The 13,088-nt window shown below is 36.5% G+C and overlaps 1 protein-coding gene across 1 annotated transcript; it reads right to left on the reverse strand.

Annotated features, from left to right (window-relative positions):
* Positions 1 to 8,671: 8,671 nt before the first annotated feature.
* Positions 8,672 to 12,735, reverse strand: LOC122060430 (UPF0481 protein At3g47200-like). Its single transcript, XM_042623518.1, has 3 exons — positions 11,881 to 12,735; positions 11,677 to 11,736; positions 8,672 to 10,248 (listed from the first exon to the last, which is right to left on the reverse strand). The coding sequence occupies exons 1-3, from the start codon at positions 11,948 to 11,950 to the stop codon at positions 8,894 to 8,896; spliced, it is 1,485 nt and encodes a 494-aa protein (XP_042479452.1). The 5' UTR covers positions 11,951 to 12,735; the 3' UTR covers positions 8,672 to 8,893.
* Between the last annotated feature and the right edge of the window lie 353 nt (positions 12,736 to 13,088).

Genomic DNA, 13,088 nt, shown 5'->3' on the forward strand with positions numbered 1-13,088 from the left:
CTCTTCTATTGGATATGTTCTACACTTAATAGACCCAAATTTGATTAGAAAACCACAAATAGGGCAATTGAAAGAAGAAAAATAAGAGGAAATAAAGGGGGATTAATTGGAGTCAATTTTGGATATTAAAAAAGGATCACTGATTGTTGGATTTATTTATACTCAGTGTAAAGGTTTATAAATATTTCTCGTGCCAAGGATAGGTGTGGGTGTGGGTCTACATCTATCTATAGATGTTTAAACACACTTTATGTATACATGGACGCTTGTACAGATATATGCACGTGTACAAGGATGCCTGTATACGACAGATACATTTGTATATGAACATGTACACCTATACGTAAAAGGTACATTGTCTATATATATTATAGATGATCTGAAAATTTGACAAAGGATTTTTAAACAATTGGTTTTGTTCTTCCCACTCTGTTATGTTCTTCCAAATCTCTTTGTGTCTGATAATGAATATAGCCTTCGACTTTCTTGTGTAATCACACATATCAGAATGTATTTTTTGTGATTGGGAGTTGTTTTATCTTGGAGGTATAATCGCAATGGTCAACCCAATTGCACAATTAGGGGCGCTTAAGAACCTTAAGAATAGTATCATAATACGAATTAATTTAAATTATGTTTGTTCCTAATTCAAAAATAAAAATTACTATGATGTTGTAAATTCACACATCATCCGGTGCAAATACAATATATTCAGACAAGTCTTATACTCTACCCGTATATATTTTCTAACATAATTCACCTATTCACATAACAAGTGAAAGAAAACTTGCAATTTCACTTACATAGGTAGATATCACAAAAAAGAAGAAAAATAAACAAGTACCAGTGTACCATTGCCATCTCCACCGGATGGACTTCAAATACAATATATCCAGACAAGTCTTAATACTCTGCCAATGTATATTTTCTAACATAATTCACCTATTTACATAACAAGTGAAAGAAAACTTGCAATTTCACTTACATAGGTAGATATCACAAAAAAATAAGAAAAATAAATAAGTACCAGCGTACCATTGTCATCTCCACCAGATGGACTTCAAATACAATATATTCAGACAAGTCTTATACTCTGCCCGTGTATATTTTCTAACATAATTTACCTATTCACATAACAAGTGAACGAAAACTTGCAATTTCACTTACATAGGTAGATATCACAAAAAAGAAGAAAAACAAACAAGTACCAGTGTACCATTGCCAGCACAACCAGATGGACTTCAAACACAAGGTCGATCGATGCTATTACTACTAATATTTGTATTCTCAGACACACGAAGACGTTCAAACTCGTAACTCACAGAACGTTTACTCTCACCATCAATAATATTCTCATAAATTTTAAGGCGTCCAGACTCATAACTCACCGAACGGCTGTCCTTTCCGGCGACATTGTCGTCCTTATCTTCTTCCTCCTCCTCTTCACTGTCATCATCATCTTCATTGTCATTATTTTCTTCCTTATCATCATCATCACCATCATCATCATCATCATCATCTTGAGGATCACTGTCACCTTCATAGTAGCTGTCTTCATCTTCAAGGAAGCCAAAATCATCGCCATCGCTGTTGTAACAGTAAGAATAATCATCCTCTGAGTCTGCCATGGGAAGCAAGTCAGTCAAGTTCTGAGATGAGTAAACGATTATACAATAACTTCTAGGGCAAGTTGTATGAATGGAGAGAAGGGAAAGGTTATAGTTTATAGACACTTTTTTTTTTTTTAGGTAATTATTTATAGATAAACTAAAGATCAAAGATCCCTACTTCCAATCAATTTGGAATCTACTTTTTTCTAATAAATCCCTTCCTTATCAATAACCAACATACCAAAGAAATCCATCCTATTTGTATAAAAATCTTTAGTGGCACTGCACTCGTGTGGTGAGGATCTAGGTGCTAGAAGACAATGATTGTTTGTCCTATTCTTAGTCAGGAAGTCTTGGTTTAAGCATAGAACTCAATTCTTCTGTGGCGCAACATGCCGTCTTGTATGCAGGAGTGCTCCTGCCACCTAGATCCTCATTGCGGTAGACAATGATTGTTCATCTTATTCCTAACCAAGAAGTCTTGATTCAAGCATTCAAATCAATTCTTCTATGGCACAACCAGATGTCTAGCAAGTATTCAATGGTTAGAATTTAAAAACATCCAAGTACAAAACTCAAGATGATCGTACAGGGCCCAAAGCATTTCTAAACCTTGAATACACGCCAGATGCGATGTTGCGCCTTAAAAAAAATCCAAATCGGTAAAGGTTGAGAAACCTGAGACCGATCCAAGTTTTAAAAGTTGATACAGGGAGTAGGTCCGAGTCATACCTTTGGTAGAAACAGGTTTCTTTAATTTTGGGGAAAGTTGTCGTCCATCTTTGGATAAGGAGCACTCTTTCTCCCCTCCACTACGGTGATGGGACATGTGATTGGACCCTTGCATTATTATGCTCCCTCAGTGGTGGATCATAGTGAATGGAATCTCTCATTTTTCGCCAAGAAGGGAAACTCAGTCCTGTTTTTCATATCAAAAGGGTAAAAGTTAATGGAGAGTGACGTGTCTGTGGGTTCATTGAAATAAAAGAAACCCTTAACGCTGGGAATTGAAACGAGTTCCATCATAGATTTTGGCTTAGTTTTTGATAACCAAAATTATAAGCTTGTGATGAGGTAGAAGTCGAACTTCATCCACAAGTAATAGCTTTGCATGGTATTGTAGAAGGCAACAATAGCAATGGCGACATTTTCTACTACCTAGACCTGATAAATCTCTTGGTGACTAATAAATGGATATATAACGCTATACTATCTTACATGTCTGGATTTTCAAACTTGAAAATGGATAAAATCGCTAAAATCTCTAGAGATGAAAAGGACAAAATTTGGTTGCACTTAGTTGCAACCTTGCCACATCTCATAGTGTATTCTTTGAAAATATTAAAATTTAAGAGGATATTTGTAAATCAAGGGGAGAAGATAAATTATTCCATTTCTTTGGGTATGAGCAAGGGGTTACAGCTAAGCAAATTTGGCTGCACTTAGCTGCAACCCCTGCTTGCAACCAAAGAAATAGAATCTTAAAAGGTATTTTTTGAAAATATTAAAGCCTAAGTAATTATTTGTGAATCCAAGGAGAAAAATGTTAATTATTCCATTTCTTTGACTGTGAACAAGGATTACAACTAAATTACCAAATTTTTTCCAAAATCGAAGGAATCCATGACTGGATATATTAACCTGAAAAGATTGTATAATAGACAAAACAAAATGATTGTACACTTTAGAGTCTTCAATATTATTAATTATATGGCTCCAACATATCATGATGGCCAACACATGAGGATGAAGACCAAGTGGTATACCCTAAATTAACTTTTTAATTAGTGTGTGAGCTGTATGTGTTGTTGTGAAGGGCGGTGCCTTGGCTAGTGTTCCAAAGATGGAGGAATCTTGTTTCCTTTTTTGCATTCGGTTGATTAGATGATATCCTACTATTATAGCGAAGCTAATCTGATTGCAGATTCTCTAGCCAAATAAGTAGCTATTCTTGATTCCTCTGATCCTATCGTTTCATGGCCTGCTTTAATTCGGATGGAGCTGAAGAAGGATGCTCTCATGCGTCCTTGTTATAGATTTTTTCTAGCATTTTCTCTACTTCTTGGCTGTGCTTCCTTTGCTTCTCTCCTGTTGATGACAATGCCGAAGGTGGAGTTGGAGCATTGACAACTCTTCCTGATTGAGTGGCCTTTGGGCGTTGTATCTTGTTATCATTCATTTTTTTCATTTTTAATCTATAAATATATATATATATATATATATTCCTTTTTCTAGTAAAAGAGTATTGTTGTGAAGGGTCTTTAATTAGATACGTTGAAGAATGAAACCTACTCTCCTTAATTTTTTTAAGAATAGAAAAAAGTGAGGGCCATTTGATATACCGTAAATCATCTTATCACTGGACGTGGGCTACTTGAGAAGAGAATAAGAACTCACTGAAGGGAAAGTAGTGGGTTGCAGTTATAACCATCAAAGGCGATCTTTCAAGAAAGGACGCTCCGTTTAGAGAGCTGAAGTCACGCCAAAGGGAACAAAGGACTTCATATATAAACATGACTTAGATCTCAAGTTATGGGTTAAACTCTAGCTTCTCTGTTTTTGAATCTTCACTGTGCCCTATTGATGGATGTTCCTTGGGAAATCCACATTTAGGTTGCTTAAGAGCAGGAGGTATCATCATAAATGAAAATGGTAAAAATTGGGGTTACTATGCAATATATGAAGGTATTGGGACCAACTTCATGGTAGAATAGTTTGCAACATTTTTCCATAGTCTCAAGATATTTGCAGCCAAATGAGTGATCAAGTTATGGATCAAAAGTGATTCCTAAGCAGTGGTGACTTGTATAAAAAATCAAGTCATTCTTTGGTGCTATCAACAACAGTGGTGGTCTTACAAAGGATACTTGAATAACATTTCTTGGATGATCTCCCATTGCTACAGAGAAATAAACACTGTGGCTGACAAGTTGGCAAAGCATGCAGCTGCATCAAGAACTTCAACTACTTGGGATATGACTCCCACATTCATCACTTTTGATCTAGAGTGAGATTCCCAGCATATGCCAAGATTTCGTTTCATGTAATTTATTCTGTTTTTTTAGTTTTGGTGTTTTAGTTCTGCCGATAGCCGTGCCAAAGGTGGAACAGAGATCTAAAGGCTCTTTGTAATCTTCTATTTTTTTTTTTATAAACTTTGTTGACCTTTGGAAAAAAAAAACTATTGATTGGACCCCATTTTTTTCCTTCCATCATTTGCAAGTATCATTGACTTAGGCATTAGAAAATGCCTCTGTCCGTTGGATCTACCTGTACTGTGTTTGATCTATTGTGTAGAAGTTCACAGTAGATTGAGGTGGTCAACCTGTAACACCAAGGATGGTAGGCAAGCCGTCATGGGAGCATGCCTTTAATTTTTCAATCACCCATGGGAGAAGAATTTCATCTCATAGGAGATGTGCTGGACTAAGAATGGCGGGCAGGTTTGTGTGGATTCCACTATCAATGGAAGACTTATTGGGGAGACTTCGAACTCCAGCTCCATTTGGTTGCTATGGAAATTGAAGGGAAGGAAAGTAAAATTTTCATACTTGAAAAAGGAAATTTTGTAATCATTATTATCCAATAACTCTAAATAGTTCTATATAATTTGGTTATTAAATTTCACTTTACTTTGCTTCCAAATCTTTTGTTATAAAATGTAACGTAAATATTACATGTAATCACATATAGCCCCTGTGATCTCTTGGCCTCCCCTGCTAAGAATGGAATTGGAAAAGGATGCAACTCTGCGTCCTCGTTATAGATTTATGTAATAGTCCATTTGTCTCTTTGATAGGTTTTTTTCCCTTTGGGCTCCCTTCCTGCTGATGGCAATGTCGAAGGTGGGAATACAGTTCTAGGAAATTTTCCTATTTTCCTTGTGTTTTGCTTTTTTGCTTTGTACAAATTTTCCTCTTTTTAATACGAATCCTGAATCTTCTAGTGAAAAAAAAAATAATAATAAATAAAAAGAATCACATGGGGTAATGAACTTGAGAAAGAAACTTTTTTTAAGTTTGAAAATTTCACTTTCCTACTCTTTAAATTTCCTTTGCAACCAAACATAGCCTCAATGAATGCCACAAGAATAGTACATTGGACCTGGTCGGGGAAGACTACGATCAGTTACTTTGGCTCCAACATTGGCAAAGGATGTGCATTGCATTTTGTTTCTTATGCTCATGTGGGTGGGGATGGATTTCAGAGAGGAAGCTTTTAGAAGGCCTAAGGCTTTCGAAAAAGGATGGAAGCTTTGTTAGTCTAGGAAGTATGCAAAGGAATTCCTTGCAACTCTGAACCAAACCTTCTCGAGGGGAAACTATATACATGGGATGTCTACTTTAACATCTATGGGCAAACTTATGCATCTTTTCATCCTTGAATAGGGAGTTACAACATTTTTCAATGCATATTTGTTTTTCTTAATCTATGTATTGATCTTGCTATTTATGATCTAACACAAGTAGCTTCAGATTCCATCACTAGTAACCTTGGAATGTTGCTCTGTTAAGACCCTTATTTCAACTATTCTCAGTCCATGCTAGTTTGCAGCCCCTAAGCCAAATTTGGTTTCTGTCACCATAGATCCTCACCACTAGCTTCTTTATACAAGAATTGATCTATTACTTCTAATTTGACCCTTAGCTAAATAAAATGAGATAGCCCACGAAATACTCCTTCACGTGTGGCTTCAGCATAAGTACAGATATCAATTAAATACCATTTAGAGTCCAATTCAAAAGCTTGAACTATTAAGTGGCGATAACGTCCCAAATTACCGATGTGAGACTATACACTTAGAATCCCTAATATCTCAAGAGTAATACATTAGATTAATTATTTTATTTACGTTTAACAAATAACCTGAGTGTAGATTCAAGTGGCATGAATTGAAGTACAAGAAGTATTGAAGGAGTATTTGGAAAAATTACCTTTTTATTAATTTGACTGATAATTTCTCGTTACTTTCTTAGTTCTCTTTCTTTAATTTTTCCCCCCTTACTTTTCCAAAACGGTGAAATGGGAGGAACTTACTTAATGCTAAGGAGAGAGTTTAAATCTAAGCAAAATAACATAAGGACACATCATTCCTTACTTCGATTTGGCCCGATGGATGAAGAGGAAGTAAAAGATAATACCAGATTTGGCCATTGAATCTTTGACATATCCTTATGAACACCATCTCAAATCCATCCAGATAGTGGATTCAGGGCACGCAGAGTTTAGATCCTCTACCTTTGGGGTGTGGGATCACACCACATGGATGATGTGAGATGGGGTTGAAAGGTACCACTCGATAGAGAGAACCAATTTAACCTTTCCGGGAAGGTGGGAGGTATGGTTAAATAGGAACCAATAATCAAAAGGTCCCTGATCCATTACCAAAAATCATGGCCCAATCTTAGGCAATCTACAAAAGGAGACCCAAGCGTGATACAAAGAACACCAAGAGAGAAAAATAGACAACGAGCAAACTTCCCAATATTTTAGATAGATAAGGACTATTTGCTTATTACATCAACATCAATAGGCAACTTAGATACATATATGCCCTTGTACACTACATCAAAACAAGATCGAAGGCCTGTGGCCACATGATCTAACAATATGGGACTTCCAATCCAAACATAACAAACAATTTATTGGACGCATATCATAGGAAAATGTACATAGACACCAAGTATAAAAGAGGAGATTTGTATATATATATATATATATATATATATATATGAAGGGGGTGGTAGNTTTAACATCTATGGGCAAACTTATGCATCTTTTCATCCTTGAATAGGGAGTTACAACATTTTTCAATGCATATTTTTTTTTTCTTAATCTATGTATTGATCTTGCTATTTATGATCTAACACAAGTAGCTTCAGATTCCATCACTAGTAACCTTGGAATGTTGCTCTGTTAAGACCCTTATTTCAACTATTCTCAGTCCATGCTAGTTTGCAGCCCCTAAGCTAAATTTGGTTTCTGTCACCATAGATCCTCACCACTAGCTTCTTTATACAAGAATTGATCTATTACTTCTGATTTGACCCTTAGCTAAATAAAATGAGATAGCCCACGAAATACTCCTTCACATGTGGCTTCAGCATAGGTATAGATATCAATTAAATACCATTTAGAGTCCAATTCAAAAGCTTGAACTATTAAGTGGCGATAACGTCCCAAATAACCGATGTGAGACTATACACTTATAATCCCCAATATCTCAAGAGTAATACATTAGATTAATTGTTTTATTCATGTTTAACAAATAACCTGAGTGTGGATTCAAGTGGCATGAATTGAAGTACAAGAAGTATTGAAGGAGTATTTGGAAAAATTACCTTTTTATTAATTTGACTGATAATTTCTCATTACTTTCTTAGTTCTCTTTCTTTAATTTTCCCCCCCTTACTTTTCCAAAACGGTGAAATGGGAGGAACTTACTAAATGCTACGGAGAGAGTTTAAATCTAAGCAAAATAACATAAGGACAGATCATTCCTTACTTCGATTTGGCCCGATGGATGAAGAGGAAGTAAAAGATAATACCGGATTTGGCCATTGAATCTTTGACATATCCTTATGAACACCATCTCAAGTCCATCCAGATAGTGGATGCAGGGCACGTAGAGTTTAGATCCTCTACCTTTGGGGTGTGGGATCACACCACATGGATGATGTGAGATGGGGTTGGAAGGTACCGCTCGATAGAGAGAACCAATTTTACCTTTCCGGGGAGGTGGGAGGTATGGTTAAATAGGAACCAATAATCAAAAGGTCCCTGATCCATTACCAAAAATCATGGCCCAATCTTAGGCAATCTACAAAAGGAGACCCAAGCGTGATACAAAGAACACCAAGAGAGAAAAATAGACAACGAGCAAACTTCCCAATATTTCATATAGATAAGGACTATTTGCTTATTACATCAACATCAATAGGCAACTTAGATACATATATGCCCTTGTACACTACATCAAAACAAGATCGAAGGCCTGTGGCCACATGATCTAACAATATGGGACTTTCAATCCAAACAAAACAAACAATTTATTGGCCGCATATCATAGGAAAATGTACATAGGCACCAAGTATAAAAGAGGAGATTTGTATACATATATATATATATATATATATGAAGGTGGTAGTGTGGTCTAGGGTATGTGGTGATCAAGTAGAGCGGACCAAGTTTTCGTGCGAGAATCATTCTCGTATGAGACTGATCCACACAGATGGAATCCACCACAGAGTTGCAGGGCATGTAGTGGTGGTGGCTAAGTGTTGTTATTTTTTACCCTTAGGGAAGGCTGCAAAGTAGGTCTGAACAACAGTGAGAAAGAGGATTAATAGTGTAGCTACGAAGGCAGGCACAGTCCAGGGTTTTAACTTGTCGATACTCATCAAATGTGTGTGGAGACCCTCAGCAAACCAAACGGCCCACGTCCTGTTGAAATGCTTCTCAATGTCACGTTTAACTTGTCGATACTCATAAGGGTTTGGTGTCAAGTCGGTGGCCAACTCATTGAAAAGATGACCTACATGTTCGTCACTCCCAAGTGACTTTTGGAGTATACCTTTCTCTCGGAGCTCTTTCACATGAATCACATCTTCAGGACGATCGATGAGCGAATCCATGAAACATATGAAGGAAGTGATGCCACCATCATTTATGAAATCAGTGCATGCTTCGTATGCTAACATGTTTAACCACTTAGTCTTGAAGGAGTCATCAATGACAATGGCTGGAAGAGAAAGCGATCCATACATAAGTTTGTATGGTTTGAATTTGATTTCCTTCACAGAGGATGACCCACTGGTCTTGCAATGGATCCCTGCAGCTTTGAGCTCTTCGACTGGACGGAAGGACCGCCATTCCATTTCACCTCCAAAATTTTTTTCAGGCTGATCACTAGGTGGTGATGATGCAGTGATAAGAAATTCTGTCCGGAGATAGTCGAGAAGATGAAGGGGTAAGTGATGGTGTTTGACTGTGTTATCCTTTTTATCGCCACGCCAATAATCTATAACCCTTTGAAAATATTTTGGAAGCAGTCCATACAAATTTGTTTCCCTTCCTTTAATGCCTCTGGCTCCAGTTTGCTTTTTGATGAACTCCGCGATATCTTTATTTTTTTCGGGAGGCATGAACTCATTTACTAATGCTTGAAGAACTGTATATGGGAGTTGATTCTCAAGCAAGAACAAGTCCATTGTTATGATTGCTTTGTGGTGATTCTTCATCTGCACATCCTTACACTTGTTTACAACGCAATGAATGAAATACACCACAAAGCAACCATCTAAGAACATCAAACATTTGAATGCTTCATCAGTGTACACTGCCTTCGGAATCATGGCATAACAGTTTTTTGCCTCACTGACTACCTTACCGAACTCCATTGAGTGGAAATAAGCCTCGAGACTTTTCTTTTTACTCTGTACATTGGATGAGAATTCTTGAACGAGTCTAGTCTTGAGGGCCTGCCCCTCCTTGAGCTTTCGGTTGCCATAGTGGTATGGACCAATGGAGACTAGTTTTGGAAAATAATTAATCTTGTTCTTTTCATTCTCCCTCATAATTTGTGGAACCTCCTGTATCTTAGGTCTTGTTTTCGCTCCTGCAGATGAGGTACTTGTTCCTGGAGATTGTAAGTAAATTAGTAGCCGGTGTGGGACTAAACTCTCAAACAGATTTATAATGGAAACAATTTGATAGTAGATCCAAATGGGGAATAGGGTTTCTAGTCTAGCAAGTGCAAGGAAATTCTTAGTCTGCACTGCAATGTGACATGTTGAGTAGGGGCATGGGGTTGAAGGTTCATAATTGGTCTACCAAGAAGTTCCATGTTCACATGTCCAATTTCATACCAATGTAATCACAAAATGACAAAATAGAGCATTAAAAATTTTGGGACAATCAAAAGCATGCATGGACATATGTGAAAGGAGGGTAACCACATATCTGACTGCTTTATGATTTAGTTTGACCCATAATTGACATGTGGCTAATGTGGGCTATTTCCTAGAATCCTACAATTACAACATCTCACAAAATAAATTGTAAACCAGAAATATTTCTTAGATTTGTAGGTTTAGGAAACCTTTTACCTTAAAAATTTTGAAAAGGAAAAAAAAATGTAAAAGAGCTTTAGTTTGATGCTGCCAAAACCAGTTGCCAATATTAGTCATAAACCCAAGAACTAACTATATATGATTGAAGGTGCCTGGTGTTTTTTTTGGTGGAAGAGAACCTAATTAAAGGCTCTATTTATTTCTAAGTAAAATGACCATAAATAGAATAAAGTAGGAGAAATTATTGACTGCTTCCCTACTTCATTTTACAGTTTTGGTTGGGAATAAAAGAATTGGCCTCACTGGAGAACTTTGTCTTTCCTTCTATTCCCCACCCCCTCCCCCCCAAGAAAAAAAAAAAATCACAAATTTTACATGTATCAAACACATCATAAACCAAGGGGAAAGAACTCGAATGTTGTTGCAGCATCCCTCAACTAATAAGTGAAATGTCAAACCACATTAGTAGGAGGCTGTTAGATGATCAGACCATCTATTTGGTTGATATTAAAAAATGAAAAAGCAAGAGACTGACATGCTTTGGAGGAATTGAGTGGGGGAGGGGGAAGAAAAGACTTTATCCTCCAGTATTTCAAAGTCCAAATTTACCCATATGTGGGTTGCTCAGATAATTAGGGTAAATTGGGAGTAGTGTGGAAAGAAGCACGGTCTTAGGTTCGATTCACCATTTGTGCATCTGCGATTTAAGTGGAGACCATAACAATAGGTTGAAAAAAAACCCAAATTTCATTTTTTTTTTCCAGATATGAGGCAAACCAAAGTTAGAAGTGGTTAATCCAGGCTGGTTGAACCAGTTTGTGTCGAACTAGTCCTTTAGGTTTGCATCGAATGATAACATGTGATAACCTTATATAAATATGACAAAGATCCATAGATGATCATAATCTAACACAAATTACATAATATTACCTAATCATGATTATCTAAATCTTAATCTATGAGATTGTAATGAAATATAACAATATATGTAATACCTGCTTGAGCCTTGTACCCGAAGATATTCATCAACTCCTTGCATGGGTCTAGCATATAACCTATTACAACGAGGGAAATTTTGGGTGAGGCATTATTTTATGACTTAATCAAGGAATTGAAATGCAAGAATGGAAAATGCAAGTATGTTATTGTCATATTATTGTATGAAGTTGTAATGGAATACATTATAATACATTTAGTACCTTCTTGACCCATTGGCATTTCTATTGTAACCTCGCTAGTCTTGAGTGGTGCATTCTTGGATGAGGCCATTAGATAAACACAAAGGACGTAGTGTGTTGTTATTGTTTTATTTGCATTGCTGTGTCTTGCATCCACAACTCTATTTATACACAGAAGGTGGTAGGGAACATCACACTTTATTTACCTTCCAAGCTAGGTGCTGCATAAGAATTTCCAAAGAATAGGGTCTGTTCTGTCTATTTTTTCCTTTAGATGGAAATTTGAATGTTAAGACATCATAAAGATGAACGTGATGCACATTGCAGTGGACCCTTTGTGTTCAAAAGACTTCAAAATAGTTTGGGTGGTTTTAACGTTTCAAGTAGTTAACAACTGTCTCATGGTATTTATTATGGAGTAGGGACTCTTTTCCCTCTCTTGGTATGTTTGGAGAGGGTTTTTAGGGGTTGCCTTCTTGTTTCATTCCTCTAATATATCATTCAATTACATATTAAAATATATATATATATATATATATTATACTTGGATAGAATGATAGCTAGAAATAACCCTTACTTCAATAGAACTATACAAACTGTTGGGGGTACGATGTCTTGTGTATTCTGTCATTTGCATAAGTGGATTAATTTCGAAGGGCTGTTAAGAGGTTATATGAGTTTTTCAATAAAGGGGAAAGAACTCTGTTTAGGATCGAGTGTGGCCAACACCAATGCTCCCATGCATGTGTCTATCTCTCTCCTACACAATGAAAAAACACATGTACCCTTTGTTTTGCCAAACCAAGGGCAACACCATGCTAGCTCCTCTTGGATTTTAGTTCTATTTCTAAGCGTAGGCTAAAAAATCAAATATGAGATTTTCTAAAACACTGTGAATACCAACATCAACAGTGATAAAGCTTGTGAAGTTGATATCTCTACTATACTTCTTGTTTTCTTTTTGCTAAAAGATCAGATTGTATAAAAAAAAAAAAAAGGGAAAAGGTTCGGTATGTAGCCGATATCAAGTATGCTAGCACCCATTATGTCTATCTTTCTCTTCCCTTTTTCTAAAATGACTCATATCCTCCCTGAATGATACTCCATCATGAGATCCTACTGGTGCTATCTGCTAGCATACTTGATATCGGCGGCATACCTATCCCTCTCCCAGAAAAAAATATAAGATAAAGAAAGAAAAAATAATAAAAAGAGAAGCCAACAGATGA

This window comes from Macadamia integrifolia, chromosome 14 (assembly GCF_013358625.1).
Source record: "Macadamia integrifolia cultivar HAES 741 chromosome 14, SCU_Mint_v3, whole genome shotgun sequence".
Taxonomy (NCBI): domain Eukaryota; kingdom Viridiplantae; phylum Streptophyta; class Magnoliopsida; order Proteales; family Proteaceae; genus Macadamia; species Macadamia integrifolia.

Coding starts and splice junctions, on each gene's coding strand:
- LOC122060430 (XM_042623518.1), bottom strand. CDS start 11,950: ATGGCCTCATCCAAGAATGCACCACTCAAGACTAGCGAGGTTACAATA. Junction 11,737..11,880: donor AATGCCAATGGGTCAAGAAG/GTACTAAATGTA, acceptor TCGTTGTAATAG/GTTATATGCTAGACCCATGC. Junction 10,249..11,676: donor CGGGTACAAGGCTCAAGCAG/GTATTACATATA, acceptor TACAATCTCCAG/GAACAAGTACCTCATCTGCA.